This window comes from Panonychus citri, unplaced genomic scaffold (genome assembly GCF_014898815.1).
Source record: "Panonychus citri isolate SS breed McGregor unplaced genomic scaffold, ASM1489881v1 Contig00083, whole genome shotgun sequence".
NCBI classification, from domain to species: domain Eukaryota; kingdom Metazoa; phylum Arthropoda; class Arachnida; order Trombidiformes; family Tetranychidae; genus Panonychus; species Panonychus citri.
The window spans coordinates 128,590-152,723 of record NW_026515488.1 but is presented as its reverse complement, the minus strand read 5'-3'; the positions used below and the strand labels follow the sequence as shown (position 1 = coordinate 152,723).

Here is a 24,134-nt window from a genome sequence, read left to right as displayed (position 1 = left end):
CCAACAATTAAAACTTACTCTTCTTCGTTAATTGTGTTGAAAGAATTGAATGAAAAACATTTAATTGTAATTGGGATGATAATCTATTACCAAAAAGGAAAACAATTGTAATTAAATAACATCCGATTAAGATTAACTTTGATTCGGTGAAATTGATTAAAAACAAAAGTTAAACAATTCTTATTCTTGGTAAACAAGTTTATTAACTAATTGCCATTAGTTATTTTCCAACAGTTAACAGATTATCATGTTAACAATTAACCCCCATCAAGAATTAAATCAACACGAAATTCAATTAATTTGTAAATTATTCAAATCCCATTTGATTGTTGAAAGTAAATCATAACAAACAAGAGTAAATTATGATAATATCAATTCAATAGCAATTAAATCAAATAATCAATCAAATGTCACTAGTCAACTAGTTGCAAATTAATTAAGGAATCAAGTTAATTATCTGAGCCATTTGTTGATTTATCAGGGTAACAATTAAGGATTATTAGTCTTTGGAAAATTTGATTTAATAACATTGATTATTTTTCCAATAATTAAACTAATTGAGAATGAGAATCAGTTAATTGGATTGTGACACTTTAACCTTGATTAACGATTCGACAGTTTCAATCATCGAACTCAATTAATTGTTCTCGAGTTAATTAGTAAATTAATTTTCTGATTAATCTAAATGATTGTTGTCAAAATTTTCCATAGAAAGTAAGCCATTGATTCAATAGTTTCCATCGGCCTCAAGTTCAATAATCGATAAAATTTGGACCAAATTTCGATTTCAAAATCTTCTCATTACAAAGGCAGTGATTAGGTTGGTTCCAACTAAATTTCCGTCGTAATTAAGTCCAATTGGTAGATAAAAAAGAGATCAAATTAATCGGAGGTTCCGTTGAGTTGTTCCGTGATCGCTTCGTCGTCGGTGATCACTTTCTTCGTGGCATCAAGCAATTCCTCGCGAACTGAATCAGGTACTAATTTACGAGCTTCTGGTACTACGGCGTTGACCAAATCGTCGATTGTAATTGTCTCCACGTCTTTGCCTTTGATGAATTGTTTACACATCTCAACGATTTTCTCGCTAAATTGTGTTTCGATTAACCGATTATGAAGAAGCTTCCGAAGTTCATCACGAGCTCCTTTTCTTTCCAACAATTGATTAGCTTTGGCACGAACTTCCTCAGTAATCGAGTCCATAATTACGATTAACAATTAACTGTAACTGTGAAACACTTCAATCAACAAAGAAAATCAACAATTAAAACGCTGAAAATCAAACTAATCACGAGTAACCTTCTAGGGTTCGTCTATGAGCTACAATCTGTTTCTTTAGGTTTTAATTGTTGTTTTGTGAAAAGTTAATTGTTACCAAGAGATTCTAATAGTTGATTAGCTTTTTAATTAATTGGCTAGAGTTTAACTGTAATTGTTTACAGAATAAATTATATTCGTTTATTTGATGTTTTCCTTTTTCAATTTAGTTTTTTCGAGTTACAATTAGATTATAATTTAATTGTGATTATAATCACATTTTTTTCGGGAAAATTGTTTCAATTACGATTATTATTAAGGGCAGATTATTGGATTTAATAAGTAGTAATTAAATAGATTTAGATGAATGGAATTGATTATTGCTACTTTGAGATTAGCAATTAAATATTTTGATTTTTCTTAAATTGTTGATTGACTAGAATGTAATTGAGAAAAAGAGAGAAAGTATTTAAATTAGTAAATTGTTGATTAATTAAATAGCATATTTGGGAATATAAATTATTATAGTTGATTAATTTTTCCTTGAGATCTAATTGTTTAATCCAATTGCGTTTCCATTTATATGGCTTGATTATTGATTCTTTTTTATTTTTGTTAATTGTTGATACAATTTTCCTTTGATTGGCTCATCATCAAATTTAGTTTCTTAATTGCATTTTTCCCGATTATCTGCCATTTAATTGCTTTAAGATTTTCAATTAGATTTCATGTCCATTGGTTGATTTGCACTTGATTTATTTTGGTGAACGCTTCTTAATTGGTTGTAAACTCGTGGTTAATTAAATTACTTGTTAAGTCAATTATGATTAAGTTAATTGCATTTTGTTTTTGACAAAATTGAAAAGCATCAATTTCTCAATAGGTATAAACTAAATACCTAATTGTTAATTGTAACTGAGATTCTTGGTTTCATGTGAATGTTGATTAATTTGTAGCAATTTAAGGTTTTTGTTCAAAGTTGTTTGTCTTAATTGTTGAACATTTAAAATATTATTTAAATGGTGGTCTCGAGGCCAGAGATCGTGATACTGATGAAGTTCGTGGTCGAGATGAGGATGGACGATGATTAGATTGACGAGATGGTGTTGATTGTGGACTTTTAGTGTGACGATTAACGTTTGATTGTTTGTTAATCATTTTCCGAGGATTTTCTGTTTCTAAATAACGTTCATCGTTTATTGATGAATTTAATGAATCAACTAAATCATTATTGTTATCATTTGAAGTTGATGAGCTCAAACCATCTCGTGAATGTCGACCAGATGATGAGCGATTACGGTGATTATCATGACGGGAACGATGGTCATTCTTAATTGTTGTGACTGGTAGGGAAGCAGCTCCATCGATAAGATCACCCGATTCGAGTGTAACTTCATCGTAAATGTGATCACTTGATGAGCGTTTTAATGAAGCTTGACTGCGCGATTCACCACCACTTCGTAATCGTGATCTATGAGTACCACCAGTCTTATAATTAGCGGAGGATGTTGATGATTTGGTCACCGATGAAGTCGATGATTGTTCAGTGATCATTGATGAACGTTTTTTGGCTCGCAACGATTGAAGCTGAGAACTGGAAAGTTGTGGTCGTGGTGCAAGTGGCTTATCAAATTCGAAGACAATTATTGCCGAGTCTTTGATTTTCTGTTGCACTTCGAGTGGTAAAAGTGACCAATTGGGAGCGATAACTGCCTGGTTAACATTCTGTACCAATGAACGTTCACAGTGCCGATACATTTTACGAACAAGGGAAACATAGGGCTCAGCGTACGGACCATAACCAAAGGCTTTCTCGTTCTCTGCGATTGAGATGATGTTATTTAACTTGACCAGCGTTTTACAGGCCGTGTCCGGTGTAAGGTTGTTCATGGCGGCGAGAAAAGTTTCCTCAAGAGCGGAAATATTCCAGGAGTTACCTCGTCCCAAGGAGATGAAAGAATCACTGGCCACGATTAGATCGTAACTTCCGGCCACAAAGTTAACACATTGTTCAATTAAACGGCCGATAAGTGAGAAAATTGGTTCAGCCCATTTGACCTTTGGTGTTGTTTTCGCTAATCGGTCAACATTTAAAATTACATCGATGATCGATTTAGGTGTCATTGAGTGTATCGTACTTTGGAAGCACGAGTTTAATATGGAACTGGGTAGACAAGCAAAGGAACGAGTTGGCCAGAGGCGACCAAAATGTTTACCTGACCAGGTGAGACACTTTTGATGGAGGGTTGAGAATCCACACTCGGAGGAAACGATTAGACAATCGACTATGCCTACGATACAATCGTTACATGGTTTATGGAAAAAGTGGCAATAAGTTTTTTCCAATTCATAGATGACAACATCTCGAAGTGTATCAAGAGCCAATAGGTTGGAAAGTAAGGCCAACTCTGCGAGGTTTAGATTATCATCGTCGGGAATGTTTAAGGCACCACTGTAAATGTGACATAAAGCAAAGTGAACGGAGGTATAACTAAATCCTTGAAGGGTAATAGTTGATGTCTTTGAGTCGCGCCATTCACCGGAAAACATGGCCGCAAAGTATGGACTTCGAGCGATCAGGATACATTTATGAGCCTTAATACTGCTTGAATTGTCCACTTTAATGGTAATGTCAGAGTTAATATTGTTCATGTACATTTGAAGCAAATCTTCACCCAATTTGGAGCACGCGTTAATTGTACGCTTATACATTTCGTTATTATCGTTGTTGTCAACACTTGAATTCTCATTGTTGTTGTTATCACTAAACGTTGAACTATTTGCCGATGTTATTAGTTGATGTTTTTGTTTAGATCCTATGGAATTCAGTTTATTGCAACTTGTATCATCATATTGTTCACTTTCCGGTTGACCTTCACCGGTCGATATCCAAAGAGAACTTGATGGTTTATTGGTTCGAGTTCGATTCGTTTTAATACTTAATAACCAATCTTCTTCATCTCCATGGGGATTTTCTGAATTGAGGGAAGATAACATTCCACTGTCCATTGAGCTCATCGGTGATGATGATTGTCGATTAAAATTTTTGTTTCGATTTTTGATTTGTAAAAAGTTACGATCAGTCGTCGATGGTCCACCTCTTAAACCAGATGAGCAACTCGCTTGTCGATGGTAATTCATTGATTTTCCTGAGATCAGGTGACTACCAATTTGTTGATTACTCTTTTCGAGCGATTGTTGATTATTATTATTATCATCGCTTTGACTTGACCTACATCGAGTTGACCTGGAGGTTGATAATTTCATCGAGAGTATGGAATCATTTTTACTACTCCTTTCACCTTCATCTTTTTTTGAATTAACTTTAGTTTTGTTTTTGTCCCGTTCAATTGTTCGAGATTTTTGTTCTGAACCACCATCAGTACCAACAGAGTTTAAATCGATGAACATAAAGCCCGAAGAGGTCATATTATTTGTCTTTTCTTCTTTGGTACTTGGTTGACAATTCGGTAAACTAGCAGACATTGAATCCATATCGACGAAAAATTGGAACAATGAACTACTCTGAGATCGAGTGGTCAAACTTTCCGCTGCTTCGGCCAATGGGGTGATAACATCAACATCATTTACAATCGCTTCCTCATTTTCGAGGGAATCTTTGGTTGATGAACAATCTTTAGGAATGCAATTTAAATTTAACTCGAATGAATCAATTTTATGTCGTAAATTGTTAACCAACATCGGTTTCTCTTCAATCAATTTAAACATTTGATCGGCATCATTGTTGTAAACTAATTTCTCCTCAGGAATATCTTTTCGCGATGAATCTTCAAGGGGAATTGATGAGAGTCGATCAAAAGTCCCACTTCTAACCATTTGACTCGAACCACTTGAAGTTAATCCTCCATCTTCACGTTCCTTGGTTCTAGTGGCCAAACTATCCTCGTAATCGGTACTCTGATGGTCATTTTTGTTATTATCCTCCGATGAAAGGCTAATATTATTCAAGGAATCAGTAACAAGCTCCAAACTATCCGAGGGTTTAAGACTATCCTTGTCGATATCCCCTTTACCAGATTCTTTAATATCATCGAGACTATCATCTCGAACTAGGTCATTATTGTTGATACCAATTGGATTGAGTTCATCTCCACCGGATGATGAGATTGACTTTTTATCAATACCAGATTCTGATGTCATATTAATAGTAATATGATCTCGTAATTTATCAATAATCAATGTCTCCTCTAGACTAATATCTTCATGGCAATAAACTTTAGATAGAAAGTCAGTAATCTCTTTACAGTCAATTGTTGACGGAAGTCGATAGGAATTGAATCCTTTACGTGAATGTTTGGTAACAGTGTAATCAAAATAATTAACCAAATGTGAATAGAAAAGTGGAACTCGAGAAGCCAATAAGCAGCTATGACAAGATTTCCTAAAGGTATCGCCTTCGATGAAAGTATCAGCAAGAGTCTCTTTATCCAATAACCTGATTATCGATACACAGATCACCCAAAATAAGGAAGGAAAAAGAAAGGAATAGAATTGTAATATTTTCTGGTAAATAGAATAGAAATTGTGACAAAAAGAGAAAAGAACAAAATAAAACCAAACCAACTCCCCTATCGATCGATGAGAAGGTTTTGGTTACACTTTTTTTCTCTCTCTTTTTCTAACATTAATTGTAATTAATTCTGTTAAATATTCACCTTGTTAAATCTTGTTGTAAAGTCTTTCGACAATTGGAACGTAATTTGTTTAATTCTTTAGCACATTTAGCCTGAAAAGCGTCATTAATGGAAGCCAAAAGAGGCGATGATGATGGTAACCGTTTTCTTGGTGAATTTTTAACCAATGAGATCGGTTGTTGGTTAGAGTGATGATTAGGTGAACTTAAAGAAAAGGCCATTGGAAATTAACTAAATGGTAACAATTAAAAAGATACACAACAGTTGATGGAATAACAATCATCTGAGAATCGATCATTTAATGATTAACCATCCAAAACAATTAAAGTAAAATGATGTAAAGGAGAGAGAGAGAGAGAGAAGAGGTTGATGAAGACAGAAGATGAAACCGTCAGGTGAATGAGAATATAGAAGAAAATTAAATCAATTCAATTGGAGTAAATGAAGAAAAGTAAATTGTTGATAACAGTAAAATAATAACCGGCAATTGGAATTAAAATGTTGCACAAAAGGAGGAAGAGAGCTAATTGTTGATTCTAATTTTAAATTACTCAAACAATTTAAAACAGAAAACAAAGAGAATCACAATTAGAATAATAATTTTTACTCTTTATTGATGTTTTTCCCTTTATGATGGTTACCAATTGAATCCAATGGTTGTTGTTGTTGTTGTTGTTTTCCTCAAGTAGCAAGAAATTAACTGAACCATTTCACAATTTCGTAATCATTTCAGTTTATATATTCAACTGTTTATTATTATAGTTGTTAGATGAGAAAGCAATCAACACAATCAACACAATGTCACAAACAATTAACTCAAAATGAGGTTTAATTACAGATGATGATGATGATTAGATGAGAGGAGATAATGTAGTTAAGTTGAACAACCAAAAGATTAGATAAATTTACTTATTCATCTACTGGAATGAAATGTTAACCAGTGGAAATTGATTATTTCAATTTGGTGATTGATGGAGAAAAGAAAAATAAACAACAATCAAGAATTAGCAGAGAGATAAACACATTAGAAAACCAGAGATTCGGTTCCAAGGCTCAACCATTTTCTTTGTTGGAGCAAAATCAGTGAGCGATTTTCATGGTTCATTTTTTGTTCTATTCTATTTTTTCTCTCTCTCTCCCATTGATAGAAAACCGATAAACAATTAGAATTGTTTGCAATTATTGACATTTTCTTCTTACCTGTTAGTCTATCAAGGAGAACGTGTTACCTTTAATTTTGTTTTTTCTCTTCTGTTTCTTCAAATATGTTTACCTGGTTTTCGAGAGGAAAAAAGGTTATTCAATCACAAAGAATTAATTGTTAACTATTGTGGTTTAGTTTTGAAGGATAATTAAGGTTGAGAATTGAATTTATCACTTTAATTATCGCTATTAAATTGTCCAAATTAATTCCACCCAAGATGGAAAACCTTGATTGTTTGGTAAACAACAATAGCTTTGGAACTCACAATCAACTGTTGGTCAAGATCATCAGATGGTAACTTTAATCAGATGAATTAATTGTTTAAAATCAACCTCATTTCGGTTAATCACTTTCACTATACAGTGTTTACCTGTTGATTGTAATTGGACTGTAATTATCAATGAAAAGAGAGAAAGTGTGAGAAATGATTAATTATGAAGGGAAAAAACTTCGAAAATTTTTTTTTTCGATCATTTTTTTTTCGTATTCTTCCGATTGATTATTATCCTGATGATATTTTTCAGAAATTTCGTTCTTAATCTATTGATTGATTTATAATAGAAATAAATTGAGATCACAATTGGATTGACATTGATAATAAATTTAATTACAAAAAATGAGATCATCATTTAATCACAATCAGCAGGTCACTTATACAAGAGATAATGAGAAAGATATCATTGTTTATATCGTTAGAATTAAACACAGAGAGAGAGAGAGAGAGAGAGAGAGAGAGAGAGAGAGAGAGAGAGAGAGATGAAGATGATAATCAGCTGTAAATGCATTTCTCTTGATGTTTTGGTTTCAGTTATAAATTATATTCGGTCACTTATCAAAGTTTCCACAGCTGATTATCAAATTAATTAGAAATCAGTTATATTCCAATTAATCTATAAATTATCATATTAACATGATAAATTGATAAAATTCGATTGATTGAAAGAGAAGAGATTAATTAAAAGAAAGGTTGACTAAATTGTCGACAATCATTAAATAGATGTAAGTACAAATGGTTGACATTAAGTTGATGGTGTGTTGAAGATACAGATGATGATGATAATGTTAATGATCAGAGGATTGAAAGCAGAATTTAAAAAACCAGAATCCATGATGAAAATGAGTTTCCAATGTTTCGTACGTTCATTTGTCTGGACGATATACTTTTACAACAGTTACAACTTTTAATTGCTTGGGTTTATTTGCGGTGTTAAAACGGTTAAATTAAACTGTGTTTATGGTCAAGTGAATCCCAAATTTGCAAACATAAATCAGGAAATAATTTATGTAAAAGTTAATCCCAATTAATTAACTAGGAAAATATAGTTGACAAGGTCTGAGGATCTTGACTGTATTATAATATCAGATTTACAAGTTGATCTGATTAATGGAAAAAAGTGATTTGCAAATTTGAATTTAAAGAGAAAATTTTTCCTTTTCTGACAATTAACTATTCTATAAGCGTTGTTATTAAACCTTCCATCATCAACCAAATGATCAAAGGCACAAAATCCTCGAAATTTTTATGTATATGAGAATATAAAGTTTCCAAAGGAGGTAAAACATTGAGAGAGAAATACACAGAAAGAGGGAGTCGATGAAAATTTGTCAATTCTAAATATAAGCAGGCGATTCTTGACCAGTTAAAAGACGATACATTGAAGTAGGCATTGTTTTCATAGCAATCTGAGAGAGAGAGAGAGAGAGAGAGCAAAACAATCAATTAGTCAAATTTTCATATAATTTAGATTGATCAATTTACCTCTCCTACTGAGGTTGCTAAAAGATTGACAATCCGTTCATGTGGCACAGCGACAACACTTTGTCCATTAATTTCAATGATTCGATGACCCACTCGGACTCCTCCTCGTTCAGCTATACCACCACGTAAAAGACTACAAATCTGATTGAAAGAAGAGAAAACAAAATTTAATTAAAATTTAGCCGAAAAAAAAACCAAAATCAATCAAATGACCAATTGATAATACTGACCACTCCATTTTGAACACTAAATCCTAATTGATATTTTGTATCAGGTCTCTTTATTTTCACTTCAACCACAGGCGCACAAGGAACCAGTGTCATTTTCACAGCTGTTTGATTTTTTGTATTCTAATTTAAATTATAAACAAAAAATATGATTAACAATTTAATTATCATTCAATCAAAAACTGTTTCCATGAGTTGATAATATCTCATGAGTTGACAGAGTGTATAATTAATTAACACTTACTTTAATATAACTTTGACAAGTCGATAAAGGTAAACCTACAAGGCTGATTCCATTAATTGCTTTTTGATGAAGAAACAAACAATATTAATTCTGAGTAAAATTTTTTTCAAGTAAACAATTAATTACCAATTATTTGATCCCCTATGTTAATTTGTCCACACCGAGCAGCGGGACCTTGTGGTGTCATGTTAGCAATAACAACGGTGGGTAACATTGAGCCCCAACCAGATTCTACAATTACTATGCCCAATATCTCGCCCTTTTGCTTTGGAATAATTATCTGGACAAAAACGAAGAGGGAAAAAGATTTCGAATAAGATTGATTGATTAAAATCGTATTATCTTTTTTCCATGGGGCCGAAATTTTGACCATTGGGGTCAGTAGTTACACGTACTTCTTTTTGCCTATCCTTTTTGGCAAACATTTCCAGCTCATTGCCGAAAATTTCCTGAGAATTTAAAACTTCTTGATAATCCATTTCTTTAACGAAACTAGAATCTTCTATTCCGTTTGCCTTCAGAAATTCCATATAGGCAACTTGAAACGCTTGTCCAATCGATTGAGCAATAAATTGGGCTTCTTCTGACTCGAAGACATGGCATATCATTCTTGGAATACGTTTCATTTTATGGTCATTGGAATCATCTGAAGGATTGACAACACGACGTCGAGTCATTAAAACAAGAAGATCACCAATATCAGCTATATAAGATATTGTTCTTAGTGCATGGTCCATCATTATTTCCTATTGATTAATGATAAAAGAAAAGTCAATCAATAACTAATCATCCAAGTAGCAAATTAAAATCTAAAAGATTAAGAATAAAGTTACTTTTAAGTCTGTATTTAAAACCATAATTTTTTCAGTAGAAATAAATAAATCCACTTCGGTGCTGGGTTGAGATTCACCATCCGGAGCCTAATAATTAATCAAGGAAATTAAAAGAAAATCAGTTAATTAGCTAATTATTTAAGACAGAAAATCAAGGTAAACAATGGGTTAGATGATTGATGATGATGAAAAAAGGGGAAAATCATATTCCTTCAAATCCTTACCAATGACTTTTATAGCAATTGTAAAGATACATTTGGAAAGCATGAGAAAAAAAGTTGAATGAATATTTTACAAATACGAGTTAATAAGGAATTAAAATTTTTTCATTACAAGTAGATTCAGGTAATGAAACAATGAACGAAAAATTATCAACGGAAATTGGAAATAAATCATTACTGTTAATTGGTTCATTTCCGGACAATACATATTACATATCCATACGAAAGAAGCAAAAAAAAGCATTACTATGTAACAGAACTGAATAGTATCAGGTTTCAAATTCAGTTTTTGTGTAAGAAGAATCTAATTTGATTAGTTAGCTGAAAATCAATTATAGACAACCAATAATAATGATTATCATGTTTTTTTTGCTTCAGTCTCGCTGATGAACAACCGATGAGGATAAGTTGAAGGGAGTGCCCAGGTAATTTCTCACCTTAATCCGGGAAACCGCTTCCTCAGCTTGCATCATTCGAGTCGCTTTGGTTGGTTGTCCATTGCATATTAATTGGGTTGATCCAAGGTAACGAGCTCTAAACAGAACTCCTTCAATAAGAGCTAATGGTGGAGATGATGGTGAGAATATGAATTAAGTATAATAAAAAAAGAATAAAAAAAAAGGAAACAGATTATTAAGAGAACGTTTAAATTAAATTAACGGTTTTCTGTTATTCTATTTGTCAATTTAATACTCACTTTCTCGAGGACTGTTCTTTTTTCTAATGTAACCATTATTCTGTTGCAAAAGGATAGACAATTAAGTGAGTTTATGTTGTTGTTAGTTAGTTAATTTGATAATATCACATTTAAAAGCTCATAACTTTTAGATGAATTTTATATTGACTCATTGTGTATGTACATATAGTGGAAAGATGATGATGAAAGAAGCAGAAAAAGATGCAATCAAGATAAGATGGGAAAGTTACTGCTTTATTATCAAAGGTAGACAAGGTAGGTTAGGTTAATTAATTATTAACTGATCAGATGAGAAGATGTAAACAATCAAAAATAAACATTAATCTACCGGTATTTGTAGTTATCATGAGTTTTTCAAGAGCTTAATCAACATAAATCAAAATTACAACAAATATTAATTTAGTCTTATTGGTTAAATGAGATGCTGTTGATATAATTAACGATTAACGATATTTTTTAGTCTAATTTTGTACAAGTTGCTCATTCATTTATATAATAATATATATAAATTGTAAGTTAATATACTGTTGATTTATTCAAAAATTGTATTCCGATTATTATATATATATAATTAACCTGAACAAATTGTGTATGAAATAATAAAAGAAATTAACTAACCAAGAAAAAAAGTTTATATTAAATGAATTGAGAGAAGGTCATGGAAAATTAGATGTCAAATTATTTAGATGATAATTTAGCTCTTGCAAACAATTAAAGGCTGAAACATGAGCACAATCTTGAAATATTGGCAATTTATTGATCATAATCAATCGACAGAAAAAAAAGATTCAAGTTTGAAAATTATCATGATAGGAAAGGGAAAGTTAATTGTAAACATTAAGTTAATATTCAGTTGGATAATAATCTTTGATTGTGATCATGTCAACAGCTCTTTTTTTTGCTGATAAATTGTTAGTTTGGTGAAAGGAGCAGATTGTAATTAAACTTGTTAGTCTGATTTTCAGCTGTTAAATTTAATTGTAATGAGAATTAAAATAAAGGAGAAGCTGATTACCTTTTCATCAAAGTTATTTTTTTCTTCGACTCTTTGTGCACCCAAAAGACGATCAGTTTCTTGATCAGTATCAGATTCTGAAAGTAAAAAAGAAATTTGAAAAAAAAAGATAAGTTAAAAGTTAAATAGAACAGAAACAAAAAGGTAAACAAAGAAAGAAAAAAAAGAGAAAAAGAGGTTAATTAAAGATAGGAATGGGTCAACACAAAGAAGAATAAGAGGAAAAAGATGTAATTCTCATCATACCTTCATCGAGATGGGAATGGGCTTGATGTTCATTCATTTTATTTGAATTGTCCTTTGATTCGAATGATGATTTTGGTTGATTTAGATTGGATATTTTTCGAGAAGAACCATGGTCTTGTTCATATCTGGTAGAAACAGAGAAAAGAATAAGAAAAATGTAAGTTTTTTGAGAAAGGAAGATGAAGAATGAGAAGAAGAGAAGGCGAGTGAGAGAGAGAGAGAGAGAGGGAGCTAAAGAAAGAGAGAAACGAAGATTAAGTGTGAAAGATTGAAGAGGGAAGATAGTGAGTAAGAGAGGAGCAAACATGAAAAAATCAATAAGAAACTTAGCTCGATAAGGTTAAGCACATATACCAATCAAAAATTTAATTAACAATTGAAGAGGGGGTAAAGACATAGTTGGGATTTGATTAAAGTAATTGATAGAGAAAGAGGGGGAAGTGGAAAGTGAGCGATAGAGAGGCAAAAAAAGAGATTTGATCAAGGGAGTAACAACTCTTTAGATTTGATTGTATGGTTTACTCATTTATGTGCCATTGTGGAGATTGAATGTGCAATCATGGAGAAGATAATGATTACAAGGTGGGAAAAGTTAGTTAGATACGTTACCTAGTTTCGAAATTTGATTCGGAAACTGAACTGTTAACTGTTGATCCGAAATTTTGTCCGTTACTTTGGTCTAACTGAAGAGATCGGGTTCGCCGAAAATTTTGTCTATGTTGCTCCATAGGTTGTCGAACCTCAAGAGGTTTATCATACATATCAACTGATTCTTTTAAACGTTCGGGGTGGGAATTATCTGAGAGAGAAAGAGATAATTGTAGTAGAAATTAGATTGATGGTTGAGAGAAAAGGTGTGGATGAGAAGATTTTGGGAAAGAAGAATAAAGCAGAAGGAGAATGAAAGATTAGTTAATAGTAACCTCAAGGTATATGGAAGAAAAGATGATAAAAAAAAACGAGGAAGATAAACTCACCAGCTGTAGAATGATATGATGAATATCCATGTTGAATTTGCTTCTCCAGATTATTTGAACTTTGACAATTTCTTCTTTCATCATAAGAGACTCGTTCTTGAATACAATCGATAAGTGTCTCCTTAATGCCTAATATTGAATCTTTATCACGTTTAATGACCTGAGTTGAATGATTGACAGGTTGATTTGTGATTGTTGAAATTGGTAAATTGGTTACTGATGTTGTGGTTGCTGTTAAAACTGAACATGAGGCTGATGGTGTTGCTATTGTTGTTGCTGTTGTTGTTGTTGTTGTGGAAATGGTTGTTGTAGTTAGAGAAGAGGATGTGGTAAGTGTATCTAAAGGTGGGGAAGTTTCATCGAAATCATCATCTAATTCATTATCACTGGAAGGTATTCCACTGGAAAGACCATCTTCAAGGATTGGCATCATGTTACTCCGGGAAAGTGAATGTAAACTACCCTCACCAATTGAAAATTCACTTTCAATATCATTACTATCTCCATCGGTAATCTCTGGTGATAGAGAGAAATGATGAGGTGGAAGTAAATCATTCTCATAAGTTTCAGCAGCACGAATTAGATTATTAAATGAATTTGGATTAATAGAATTTGAATGCCATGGATCACCTTTAACAAGTCCAGCTAATCGTCCAGGTAAAAGGGATGATGGATTGATAATCTTTTTACTTGGTGAGCTCATATCATCGGTTTCTTTTTCATCGGCTTGCTCAGTTACTAACGGTAATTTTGGTCCATATCTACGAGGTGAACCGGTATATTTAGCTATGGGCACATTACCAATGATTATTTGATCCTCTTCGGGACTTTCTTGGTCACTTGAAGATGCATTACTGTTATAACTGTTGATATTGTGATTTATCAATAATTTATTGCCAATTGAAAGATTCTGGGGCTCCTCACATGATGAGGATGGTGTTGTTATTGGCTGTCTTTGGCATGTACCAGGTACAGCGTTTAATTGACCAGTTAAAGGTACTGTTGGAGATTTATTAAAATGTAATTGTGATTGCAATTGTTGACTAGAATCGTTGTTGTTGTTGCTGTTGACATTAAGGTTGCTGTTATTGTTGAAAAGAGTTGGTAAGGAAATGGTTGAGCTAACACGATGTGGAGGGGGTGTTGATGGTGGACTTCGGTCTTGTGAATATGGAAAATCACCTTTAATCCGGACTAGAGGTTCAGGATCATCATTATCCATTAAATCTTGTTGTTTTGGGTCATCTTCATTCCCTCCAGTTGACCGTCTTCGTCGTTGGTGAGAATGGTGATATTGAACAAAATGAAACTGATGGTGATTATGATCATGTGAAGGAGTTGATTCATCATCATCTTCAAGGGAAGAAAGTAATTTGTGAATTTGATAATGAGATGGTTGATCTTGTTGTTGTTGTTGTTGCTGTTGTTGTTGCTGCTGTTGCTGTTGAAGATGAAGTGGATGATGGTGATGATGATGGTAGTGGTGATGGTGATTAGAAGATTGTGGTGATTGGGAATGTAAGGATGAATGGTTACTACCGTCGGTACCGTTATCATTTACAGAAATGCCATTTTCTGAATTAACACAAGCCCCTCTGCCAGCAGTAGTCTCTTTGGTATTACTACCGTCTGACCGAGGGCGACATTTAGGGAATAGGTTCTCAATTATTTCGTCGTACCCTGTCACCTCTTCAAAAGACAAAGCTAAGGCGATTTCTTCAGGCGAAGAGATTGACATAAATTAAACCTACTCACCAGATCACCAGGGAGTTTTCTCCGCTTTGACAGAAAAAATCAACCATACGGGAAGAGATTTAGTTTAAGCGAAAAGAATAAGAAAATTGTTCGAACAAAATAACAAATACAAAAAAAGAAAGAGAATAGAGAAAGTGATAAATGTGAAGGGAAGAGAAAAAAAAAATTATATAGAAAGAGAAATGAAGGTTTATAAGTGTTGTCACCACATAACAGGTAATCTCCCAAAAAAGATTTGACTGGAGAGAGAAAGAAACAAGAAAAATAGTAGACTAATTAGTTGTAAGATGAACAGAGAAAAAAAGAAAATCAAAAAGGAAGAATAAGATTAACAATAATTAAAACTTGTGATTGCAATTAAGGAATAAAAATTGAATAAACAAGAACAAAAATGAACATTTATGTTCGAGTTGAGAAAAGAAAATTATTTTTCTTTTATCTCCTCCCCCTTTTCGATTAGAATTTTACATTTTCCTCTCAATAGATGGAAACACTTTCTTATTCTTTTTTTTTTGTTGTTATTTTGATAACATTTTCTATGAGAAGAAAAATTAACAATTAAATTGTTTACTTTAGATTAAAGGTGTTGATTTGATTGTTTGGAATAAATTGTTGATTGAAATCTATGGTTTTCCAATGAGAGTTTGTATTAGTTGACAAGGTTTGATATTTTCTATTTTCGTTTTTTTCATTCTATTCTTTTCTATCAATTTAAATTGAAATTATCTCTCATCTAAGTTGATTTCAATTCAGTTTTTTAGTTAATTTAATCTAATTGTTTCCTTTTCATTTCAGTTATTGATTGGTTTTCTTTTATGGCTTTTCAAGGCTTGTTAATGGGTTTAATCTACTGACAACTTTATCGGTGTTTAATTATGTAAGGTTGACTTTGAATGTCATTTGCTATTGGATTGTGACTTGGACTGAGATTTCAATCATTTGGTGGAACAAGCGAAATGGACAAAATCAAATGAATCAAAATGGTGATTAATTGTAATCTTGTTGATCAAATTTAAGGTGCAATTAGCGAAATAAGATGAGAGTTTGATGAGAATCAGTGACGCGTTTCTATGCAAAAGGAAAAACAATAAACCAATTGAAGTGGTGGAAATGTGAACAAGAAACAACAATCCAAATAGATTGAAAGGTAAATCAAGATGACATCGAAAGACAATTAACCGATTGTTACCGTTATGAAGATTTAATTGTAAAGAAAGAAAAACAAAGGAAAAGGAACCAGTAATTACCTAGTAAGATGGTGATCAAGATAAAGTGTCAATCAAATGGTTTCCACCCTTTAATCAGGTAAGAAGAAAATTGTTTATATTTACAATTAACTAGAGTTTATTGAATTGCTGATGGAACATAATTAATCCAATTTAATTGTATAAAAGAAAAAACTGAAACATGATGGAAAGATGGAAAAAGAGAATCACAAAAAATGAGAGACTAGAGTTTAATGATCACTAAAACCGGAGAAAGGAAGATGAGAGAGAGAGAGGAAAGTCTTGGCTTCGGTGAGATGGAGAAAGAAGAGAAAGAGGAGAAAATAGACAGAGAAAAAGTAAGAATGATTCTTATTGATTGATTAAATGAATCGTAGTCATCATCAGAATGAACCTCTCGGTGAAAATGAAGATAACAAGTTACTGATGAGAATGTAATCTAATTTAATCAAATTCCCAATAACAGTTGTAATACAAACACAAGTGTAATAACAATTTGGGATAATTGGCAAATGAACTAGTAATTAGTTTATTTTTCCAATTGGTAAAACATCATTTGTGTTAATCATCTTGTTAACTCGTTGAGATTAATTCAAATTGTATGTTGATTTGTTTTTCTCCTCATATTTTGTTATTCAAGTTGATCAATTGTTCATCCAAATATTATTCACGATTCCAGAAACAATTGAAATTATCCTAATTTCATGTTGTAATTACACCGGTGAAAATTTACTAACAAAATTGTAATCAAATTTTATTTCATGATTCCATAGTTACTGAATGGATGGTAATTACGATTGTATAAGAATCTTTGAAAAAAGTACCGATGGCCCTTAAAATTGTCGATTCATTTACAAGTTCGATAATTTTTCTTTCTATTAATTGGATGGTTCTGATTTTCTTCCTAAAAAGTTATCGATCAAGTTGTCAATCATGAGAAGCCAATTCTAAAAAATTTTCAACAATATACCGTCGAACCAGATGAATGTCTTCAGTGGAAACAATTCACTAATCGCGATCGAATCTCAACTGCTCTAATTAACCCTTTTAGTGATGTTTTCTCTTTGGCTTCGGGTTCCTCTTCACTCATCAATTAGACATGTAAAAATCGTGGATTAAGTTAACAACATTTAAGGTTCGAGTCTGAAATGAACCAATAAAACTGATGAATACAAATGACCAGAATGGATTGAATCCTCATAAAGTGACCATTATCATCAAGTCCACCAAGAGCGTAAAGTAATTCAAGGCCAGTGATTAAATTATATTCTGGTGGTTCCGAGGGAAAACTTTGGGAGTTTTTTCATCAGTAGTAGACAAAAATCGTTAAAATCGATCGAACCGTTTTCGAGATAAATTGAAATTAAATTCGAGTCCAACTTTTTTTAGCTCAATGATAGTTGCAAAATTTACGTCAATCAAATTTAATCAACAGTTACAATCGATCATTGGTTAAATTTGAGATGGTTTAATTCCAATGAAAAATAGATTAATAAAATTGTAAAGATTTTTCCATAATAAGAATTACTGATTGATTGCGATTACGATTTCAGAATTTAAAAAAAAAAGTTTCAATGGTCAAAAAAATTGTCGATTAATTTACAAGTTTGCTACTTTTTTCTGTTATTTTGATGATTGTAATTTTCTTTCTAAAACCTCACGATCTGTACCGAATTCATAATAATGAGGTGCCAATTCGTATAACCATCGACAATCAATCACTGTACAGTCTCTCATATATTCTTTGGTGGTATGAAGAACTTCAACAAAAATGACCCATTGTGGAGGTCGAGGTCGAGTGTAAAGAACTGAGGTTGGATGAAGATGAAGTTCATGATCTCCTTTAACTGTCTTATAAACACCGGTGGGATGGAGATAAGCAGCATTGGCGAAAAATCCTGCAACTATACATCGTCGAACCAGATCAACATCACCTTCGGCAGAAACAATTGGTTCATTAAATCGTCGAAGTAATTTAGATAATCGAGATCGAACCTCAACTGCTCTTAGTAAACCTTTATAATTGAGATACTTTGAATCAGCCCAACTTTTCACTTTACCCGCTGCCATGAAACTATTATAAACATTTAGATAAGTTATTAAATCTCCTTCTTCGACTGAAAATGAGTGTTTACAATTTCGAGCGGCTATTGATCGTTGACCAGAAGAAGGTTGAACAAAAATATTTTGGACTTGTAACATAGACGCAATTGTAAGAGCTTCTTCTGAACAACCCATGGAACCAGAGATTAATAACATTTTGGCAAACATTGGTTCCAATGGCAATTCAACCATTTGAAGGCCAAGAGGTTCGGTCAAGTGACCATTATCATCAAGTCCACCAAGAGCGTAAAGTAATTCAAGTCCAGTGATTAGATTATATTCTGGTGGTTTAGAGGGAAAACTGAATTTAAGAATATTATTAACACCGAGAGCTTTTAATTGTAAGATGACTGGAGATAAGGATGACCGACGAATCTCTGGACAAGTAAATGGTTCTAAAGATTTGTAATCATTTTCGGTGTATAAACGGTAAACAGAACCAGGTTTGGTTCTACCTGCTCTTCCGGCCCTTTGGGCGGCCGATGCTTGAGAAATGGGAACCACGACCAAAGAATCTGTACAAGTTTTCGGATTATAATATCGAAGTTTAACAAAACCACAGTCGATCACGTAAACAATTCCGTTGATTGTGATGGAAGCTTCGGCAAGATTAGTGGCCACAATTACTTTACGAACCGAACGAGGGAAAACATCAAACACTTTGAGCTGATCAGCTGAAGGTAAAGATGAGTAAAGGGGAAGAACAAACATCTTCCTGTAATCGGGATTATCTTTAATTCCTCTGGCATAATCTAGTAAAGATTCACAAGCCTTTTCCACTTCATCTTGTCCCGTTAAAAACACGAGAATATCACCAATTCCTAAAGTCTCATGGATTTTAATTACACAATCAACGGAAGATTTAAGATAATCAGCTACTGGTTCATTGGAGAAAAATATTTCCACTGGATGAGTTCGACCTTCAATCGCTAAGTTGGTCGTTTTAAGGCCATCTTCGGTGAAAAAATCTTCCATCGTTTCCACTTCAACCGTTGCCGAAGAAACAATTAACCTAAACTCGGGACGTTTTCGGAGAATTTTCTTCATCAAACCAAGTAGAACATCAGTTTGTAAGGTTCTCTCATGAATTTCGTCAACCATAATAACAGAATAATTTTTCAATAACGGATCACTCATCATCTCACGGATCAAAATCCCTTCCGTCATGTATTTAATCACCGTGATTCCAGGTTCATAACAATCATCAAATCGGATACTATAACCAACTTGTTTACCAAGGTGACATCCTCTCTCTTCGGCCACTCTTTTAGCCAGTGAAGTCGCTGCTACCCGACGAGGTTGAGTAATACCAATTGTGAACAAATTGTCAACACCTCTTGACCAACCGGCATCAGTTAAATATTGGCCAATTTGGGTACTTTTACCACAACCAGTTTCTCCTCTAATTACCAGAACTTGATGTTGTTCCAGCAGATAAAGTAGTTGATCTTTAAACTGTAAAAGAAGAAGAAAATAAAATTATCATTAAAAGATGGACATTGGTCACTTTCCATGTTAATTAAAAGTTAATTACTTCATAAATCGGCAGTCGATATCTTTGTTGGTCAATTGGAATTCCTTTATTTGGATTATAAGTAACTGTTGTTGTCTCATTGGCTTCAGGTCGTTCCTCTTTCCATCCCTCCACAGTTAAACCTGTAAAAATCATGGATAAATTGTAAACAATTAAATTTCGAGGCAAAAAAGTTGAATCAATAAAGTGATGAATTTTGATGATCACAATAAATTGAATCTTCATTAACCAAGATTTATTTTCGGTTGAAAACAAACTGGTAAAATTCAATTTAGTGATTGGTCCATACTAATTAGCGCTTAAATTAAACCGAAATGATTTACCAACAATTAAGATTATTGATTGGTTTGGAATCACTTTTCTTTTCGCTTAATTAATAATCACAATCACGTTCAATTAATTATAGTTTCACTTTAAAATGGTTTCCTTTTTGTTTCTAATCAGCTGTTGAATATTTGGTTTCCTTTCCCTTCAAACGGATTAGTTTTTAACACTTATTAATCCACAATTCTTAGATTTTATCATCAGCATCATCATTATTTGGATAATATATTAGATGACAATTAGTCATTTACTTGCCTTTGTTCATTTTGATGTTTTAATATTTTTAACCATTTGGTTCACAGTATAATAGAAATTGTTATTGACCAAGTAACAGAGATACTGGTCAATATTTAACCGATGACAATCAGAAAGACAATAAGGGTTATAATGAAGATAATTAATTGAGTTTAAAATTTAAAGAGATAACATCGCAAGTTCTGATTATTGCTTTAGGTACAATTCCAATGGCAGTTTCAAGATGTTCAACAATCAAATGATTGAAATTAGGATCACCTGATTTGTAAGAAGCTTTTAAAGAGGTGAGACCAGTTTCGTACATAACAAGGTTTACTTGTTTTCCCCGAAGAACCATCAAAGTGTCCAGGAAATCTTTCCGAAGCTTAGAACGTAATATTTGGCCTTCTTCTTGAACCTTAGGATTGTCATCACCATGTTCCATGATATAAAACTAAACTAAAATGTCCAAACTTGATACCAGAAAAGAGAAGGAGAGAAAACAAAAATGTTCCAGTGACACAAAAAGATGAAACCAGAGAGATAAATTGGATTTTTCGATTAGAGCATTTTCAATATTATCATGATTGTGAGGCCTTCAGGGTGAAACTTGAAAATCTATCAACAGTCAAAATGAATTATTCTTGTTGACACATAACCGTAAGCAAATTAATTATAATAAAAAGAGATTAAGATTAGACAATAATCAGTTTCTTTTAATTTTCGGACAACAATCAACATAATAATAATTAAAATGCAAACCACCAACAGTTTGATTAATTGTGATTAACTATTAATATTTAGTTACAATCAACTCAACGATAATCATGATTAACAAGCTCCTTGATTTGGTTATATTAATTTGTTTTTGTATAAATAGTTTGAGAAAAAAAGATTTTGTTTTCTTGCTCTTCTTTGGTTGATAAATTATATTATAATCCAATTGCAACCGGACACTATCAAAAGGGATACGGATTAAGATTATGGTTTACCGTTATTCAGGAGTGAGGATTAGTCGGTAAGGATTAACATGATGATGAGAGTGATGGTCAACTTACTTGTGTACCTGTCTTTTTATGGATAGCTAAACAAACTTTAACGTAATCACCTGAACCGATTTCCTTGGCCACATCGTATTCATCTTCGATCACGATTCGTTCGAGGTCAATTTCTCGAATCTTATGAATTAAACTTTCCTTTGTTTGCGATTAAAGTGGAAGACATGATAATATTTACTTGAGTATTTTGGTTTACGTTGAAAAGGCGAAAAAAAGATTTTGTTTTGTTTATTACAATTCTAAATTGTTTCAATCCAATTGTTGATCGAAAATCGTTAATCACTAGTTGCTGATTAATTCCAAATGAAAAACGTTATTAGGTAACATTGTTTTCTCCTCATTAATTGTTACCTTGTCTTTTTTTGTTTTGTTTATTTTTGAAAAATAATCTAATTCAGTTTTGATTTGATTGTTTTGTTGAAGATCACAGAAGATTAATTAGTTTGGTGTTGAATTAAATTGAATTGATTGTTGACCAGTTTGATTAATTTTTAATTTATCACAATTAGCGATGATATGATCACATGATATCCTTTGATTGACCTTGTAAATATATGTAATATAAGGTTTGATTAGCAATCCAAATGATTATCAACCCAATTAATTGTTGTAATCATTGTTTTTGTTTGGTAACGAGGATTTAATTAACTTAAATAACCCTTAGTGAGGTGAAAAATAATTAACTAGATTCAAGTTGATCAAGGATTATGATGATAAATGTGGTGATGATGTTGGTGGGGAATTAAGTAAATGATGATAATTTAAAATGATATAACAAAAACAAACACACAAACGTAACTAAATTAACTCAATCGATGAAACAATTAATCAAATCAATTGTGTAAAAAAAGTACTTAAAACAGCTCAATTTTTGATATTATTTTCTCTCTTCTTCTCTTATTGGTATAATAGATAACGGTACAAGAAGAAGATGAGGAAGATAAAGGAAAGAAAGAGGAAAAAGAAAGAGAATCAAAAATTATGGAGGATAAAGTGAATTTCTAGTAACTACAATAATTGGAACAACTTGTAAGAGTGGAAACACATACATGGAGAGGAATGAGGATGAAGCCTAGGGGGTGGTTTTTGAGCAACCCAGTAACAGAGCTACGCCTTTGTTACTTTGTGATGTAACCATCACTAATAATACATCTCTTTCTTTTCCGTTGTCGTCACGACAACGACAGTTACAAACAAGTCTCATTATCTGGTAGTTTACTGTAGAAAGAGAAATGAAGGTTTATAAGTGTTGTCACCACATAACAGGTAATCTCCCAAAAAAGATTTGACTGGAGAGAGAAAGAAACAAGAAAAATAGTAGACTAATTAGTTGTAAGATGAACAGAGAAAAAAAGAAAATCAAAAAGGAAGAATAAGATTAACAATAATTAAAACTTGTAATTGCAATTAAGGAATAAAAATTGAATAAACAAGAACAAAAATGAAAATTTATGTTCGAGTTGAGAAAAGAAAATTATTTTTTTTTATCTCCTCCCCCTTTTCGATTAGAATTTTACATTTTCCTCTCAATAGATGGAAACACTTTCTTATTCTTTTTTTTTTGTTGTTATTTTGATAACATTTTCTATGAGAAGAAAAATTAACAATTAAATTGTTTACTTTAGATTAAAGGTGTTGATTTGATTGTTTGGAGTAAATTGTTGATTGAAATCTATGATTTTCCAATGAGAGTTTGTATTAGTTGACAAGGTTTGATATTTTCTATTTTCGTTTTTTTTTCATTCTATTCTTTTCTATCAATTTAAATTGAAATTATCTCTCATCTAAGTTGATTTCAATTCAGTTTTTTAGTTAATTTAATCTAATTGTTTCCTTTTCATTTCAGTTATTGATTGGTTTTCTTTTATGGCTTTTCAAGGCTTGTTAATAGATTTAATCGACTGACAACTTTAAAATGGTTTCCTTTTTGTTTCTAATCAGCTGTTGAATATTTGGTTTCCTTTCCCTTCAAACGGATTAGTTTTTAACACTTATTAATCCACAATTCTTAGATTTTATCATCAGCATCATCATTATTTGGATAATATATTAGATGACAATTAGTCATTTACTTGCCTTTGTTCATTTTGATGTTTTAATATTTTTAACCATTTGGTTCACAGTATAATAGAAATTGTTATTGACCAAGTAACAGAGATACTGGTCAATATTTAACCGATGACAATCAGAAAGACAATAAGGGTTATAATGAAGATAATTAATTGAGTTTAAAATTTAAAGAGATAACATCGCAAGTTCTGATTATTGCTTTAGGTACAATTCCAATGGCAGTTTCAAGATGTTCAACAATCAAATGATTGAAATTAGGATCACCTGATTTGTAAGAAGCTTTTAAAGAGGTGAGACCAGTTTCGTACATAACAAGGTTTACTTGTTTTCCCCGAAGAACCATCAAAGTGTCCAGGAAATCTTTCCGAAGCTTAGAACGTAATATTTGGCCTTCTTCTTGAACCTTAGGATTGTCATCACCATGTTCCATGATATAAAACTAAACTAAAATGTCCAAACTTGATACCAGAAAAGAGAAGGAGAGAAAACAAAAAT

The 24,134-nt window shown here is 32.2% G+C and overlaps 4 protein-coding genes and 2 long non-coding RNA genes across 8 annotated transcripts; 2 read left to right on the top strand and 4 right to left on the bottom strand.

Annotated features, from left to right (window-relative positions):
* Window positions 1–183: 183 nt before the first annotated feature.
* Window positions 184–1,261, bottom strand: LOC128387379 (transcription and mRNA export factor ENY2-like). The gene has a single exon (XM_053346578.1). The coding sequence runs from the start codon at window positions 1,201–1,203 to the stop codon at window positions 883–885; it is 321 nt and encodes a 106-aa protein (XP_053202553.1). The 5' UTR covers window positions 1,204–1,261; the 3' UTR covers window positions 184–882.
* Window positions 1,262–1,829: 568 nt separating this feature from the next.
* On the bottom strand, window positions 1,830–7,123 carry LOC128387364 (uncharacterized). Its single transcript, XM_053346553.1, has 2 exons — window positions 5,934–7,123; window positions 1,830–5,713 (listed from the first exon to the last, which is right to left on the bottom strand). The coding sequence occupies exons 1-2, from the start codon at window positions 6,131–6,133 to the stop codon at window positions 2,269–2,271; spliced, it is 3,645 nt and encodes a 1,214-aa protein (XP_053202528.1). The 5' UTR covers window positions 6,134–7,123; the 3' UTR covers window positions 1,830–2,268.
* Window positions 7,124–7,701: 578 nt separating this feature from the next.
* LOC128387365 (myb-like protein Q) lies at window positions 7,702–16,614 on the bottom strand. The gene is made up of 14 exons (XM_053346554.1): window positions 16,338–16,614; window positions 13,336–15,329; window positions 12,968–13,157; window positions 12,359–12,483; window positions 12,113–12,189; window positions 11,098–11,137; window positions 10,838–10,959; window positions 10,180–10,266; window positions 9,742–10,092; window positions 9,473–9,626; window positions 9,347–9,405; window positions 9,106–9,225; window positions 8,876–9,016; window positions 7,702–8,799 (listed from the first exon to the last, which is right to left on the bottom strand). The coding sequence occupies exons 2-14, from the start codon at window positions 15,071–15,073 to the stop codon at window positions 8,728–8,730; spliced, it is 3,276 nt and encodes a 1,091-aa protein (XP_053202529.1). The 5' UTR covers window positions 15,074–15,329; window positions 16,338–16,614; the 3' UTR covers window positions 7,702–8,727.
* On the top strand, window positions 15,622–17,573 carry LOC128387380 (uncharacterized). The gene is made up of 3 exons (XR_008325021.1): window positions 15,622–15,751; window positions 15,886–16,395; window positions 17,090–17,573. It is a non-coding gene; the product is annotated as an uncharacterized LOC128387380 (long non-coding RNA).
* Window positions 17,574–17,764: 191 nt separating this feature from the next.
* LOC128387366 (probable ATP-dependent RNA helicase DHX35) lies at window positions 17,765–22,849 on the bottom strand. Of its 3 annotated transcripts, none has more exons than XM_053346557.1 (4): window positions 21,570–22,849; window positions 20,533–21,154; window positions 19,954–20,075; window positions 17,765–19,874 (listed from the first exon to the last, which is right to left on the bottom strand). In XM_053346557.1, the coding sequence occupies exons 2-4, from the start codon at window positions 20,540–20,542 to the stop codon at window positions 17,940–17,942; spliced, it is 2,067 nt and encodes a 688-aa protein (XP_053202532.1). In that variant the 5' UTR covers window positions 20,543–21,154; window positions 21,570–22,849; the 3' UTR covers window positions 17,765–17,939. The 3 variants fall into 3 exon arrangements, with proteins under 3 accessions (XP_053202532.1, XP_053202533.1, XP_053202531.1); XM_053346558.1 differs by having other exon boundaries at window positions 20,533–20,984; XM_053346556.1 differs by lacking the exons at window positions 20,533–21,154; window positions 21,570–22,849 and having other exon boundaries at window positions 19,954–20,204.
* Window positions 22,850–23,086: 237 nt separating this feature from the next.
* LOC128387381 (uncharacterized) lies at window positions 23,087–23,550 on the top strand. Its single transcript, XR_008325022.1, has 2 exons — window positions 23,087–23,279; window positions 23,416–23,550. It is a non-coding gene; the product is annotated as an uncharacterized LOC128387381 (long non-coding RNA).
* Window positions 23,551–24,134: the final 584 nt, after the last annotated feature.

Coding starts and splice junctions, on each gene's coding strand:
- LOC128387379 (XM_053346578.1), bottom strand. CDS start 1,203: ATGGACTCGATTACTGAGGAAGTTCGTGCCAAAGCTAATCAATTGTTG.
- LOC128387364 (XM_053346553.1), bottom strand. CDS start 6,133: ATGGCCTTTTCTTTAAGTTCACCTAATCATCACTCTAACCAACAACCG. Junction 5,714..5,933: donor TTACAACAAGATTTAACAAG/GTGAATATTTAA, acceptor ATCGATAATCAG/GTTATTGGATAAAGAGACTC.
- LOC128387365 (XM_053346554.1), bottom strand. CDS start 15,073: ATGTCAATCTCTTCGCCTGAAGAAATCGCCTTAGCTTTGTCTTTTGAA. Junction 13,158..13,335: donor ATCATATCATTCTACAGCTG/GTGAGTTTATCT, acceptor TTTCTCTCTCAG/ATAATTCCCACCCCGAACGT. Junction 10,960..11,097: donor AAAGAACAGTCCTCGAGAAA/GTGAGTATTAAA, acceptor CTCCACCATTAG/CTCTTATTGAAGGAGTTCTG.
- LOC128387366 (XM_053346556.1), bottom strand. CDS start 20,178: ATGAAGATTCAATTTATTGTGATCATCAAAATTCATCACTTTATTGAT. Junction 19,875..19,953: donor ATCGACTGCCGATTTATGAA/GTAATTAACTTT, acceptor CTTCTTTTACAG/TTTAAAGATCAACTACTTTA.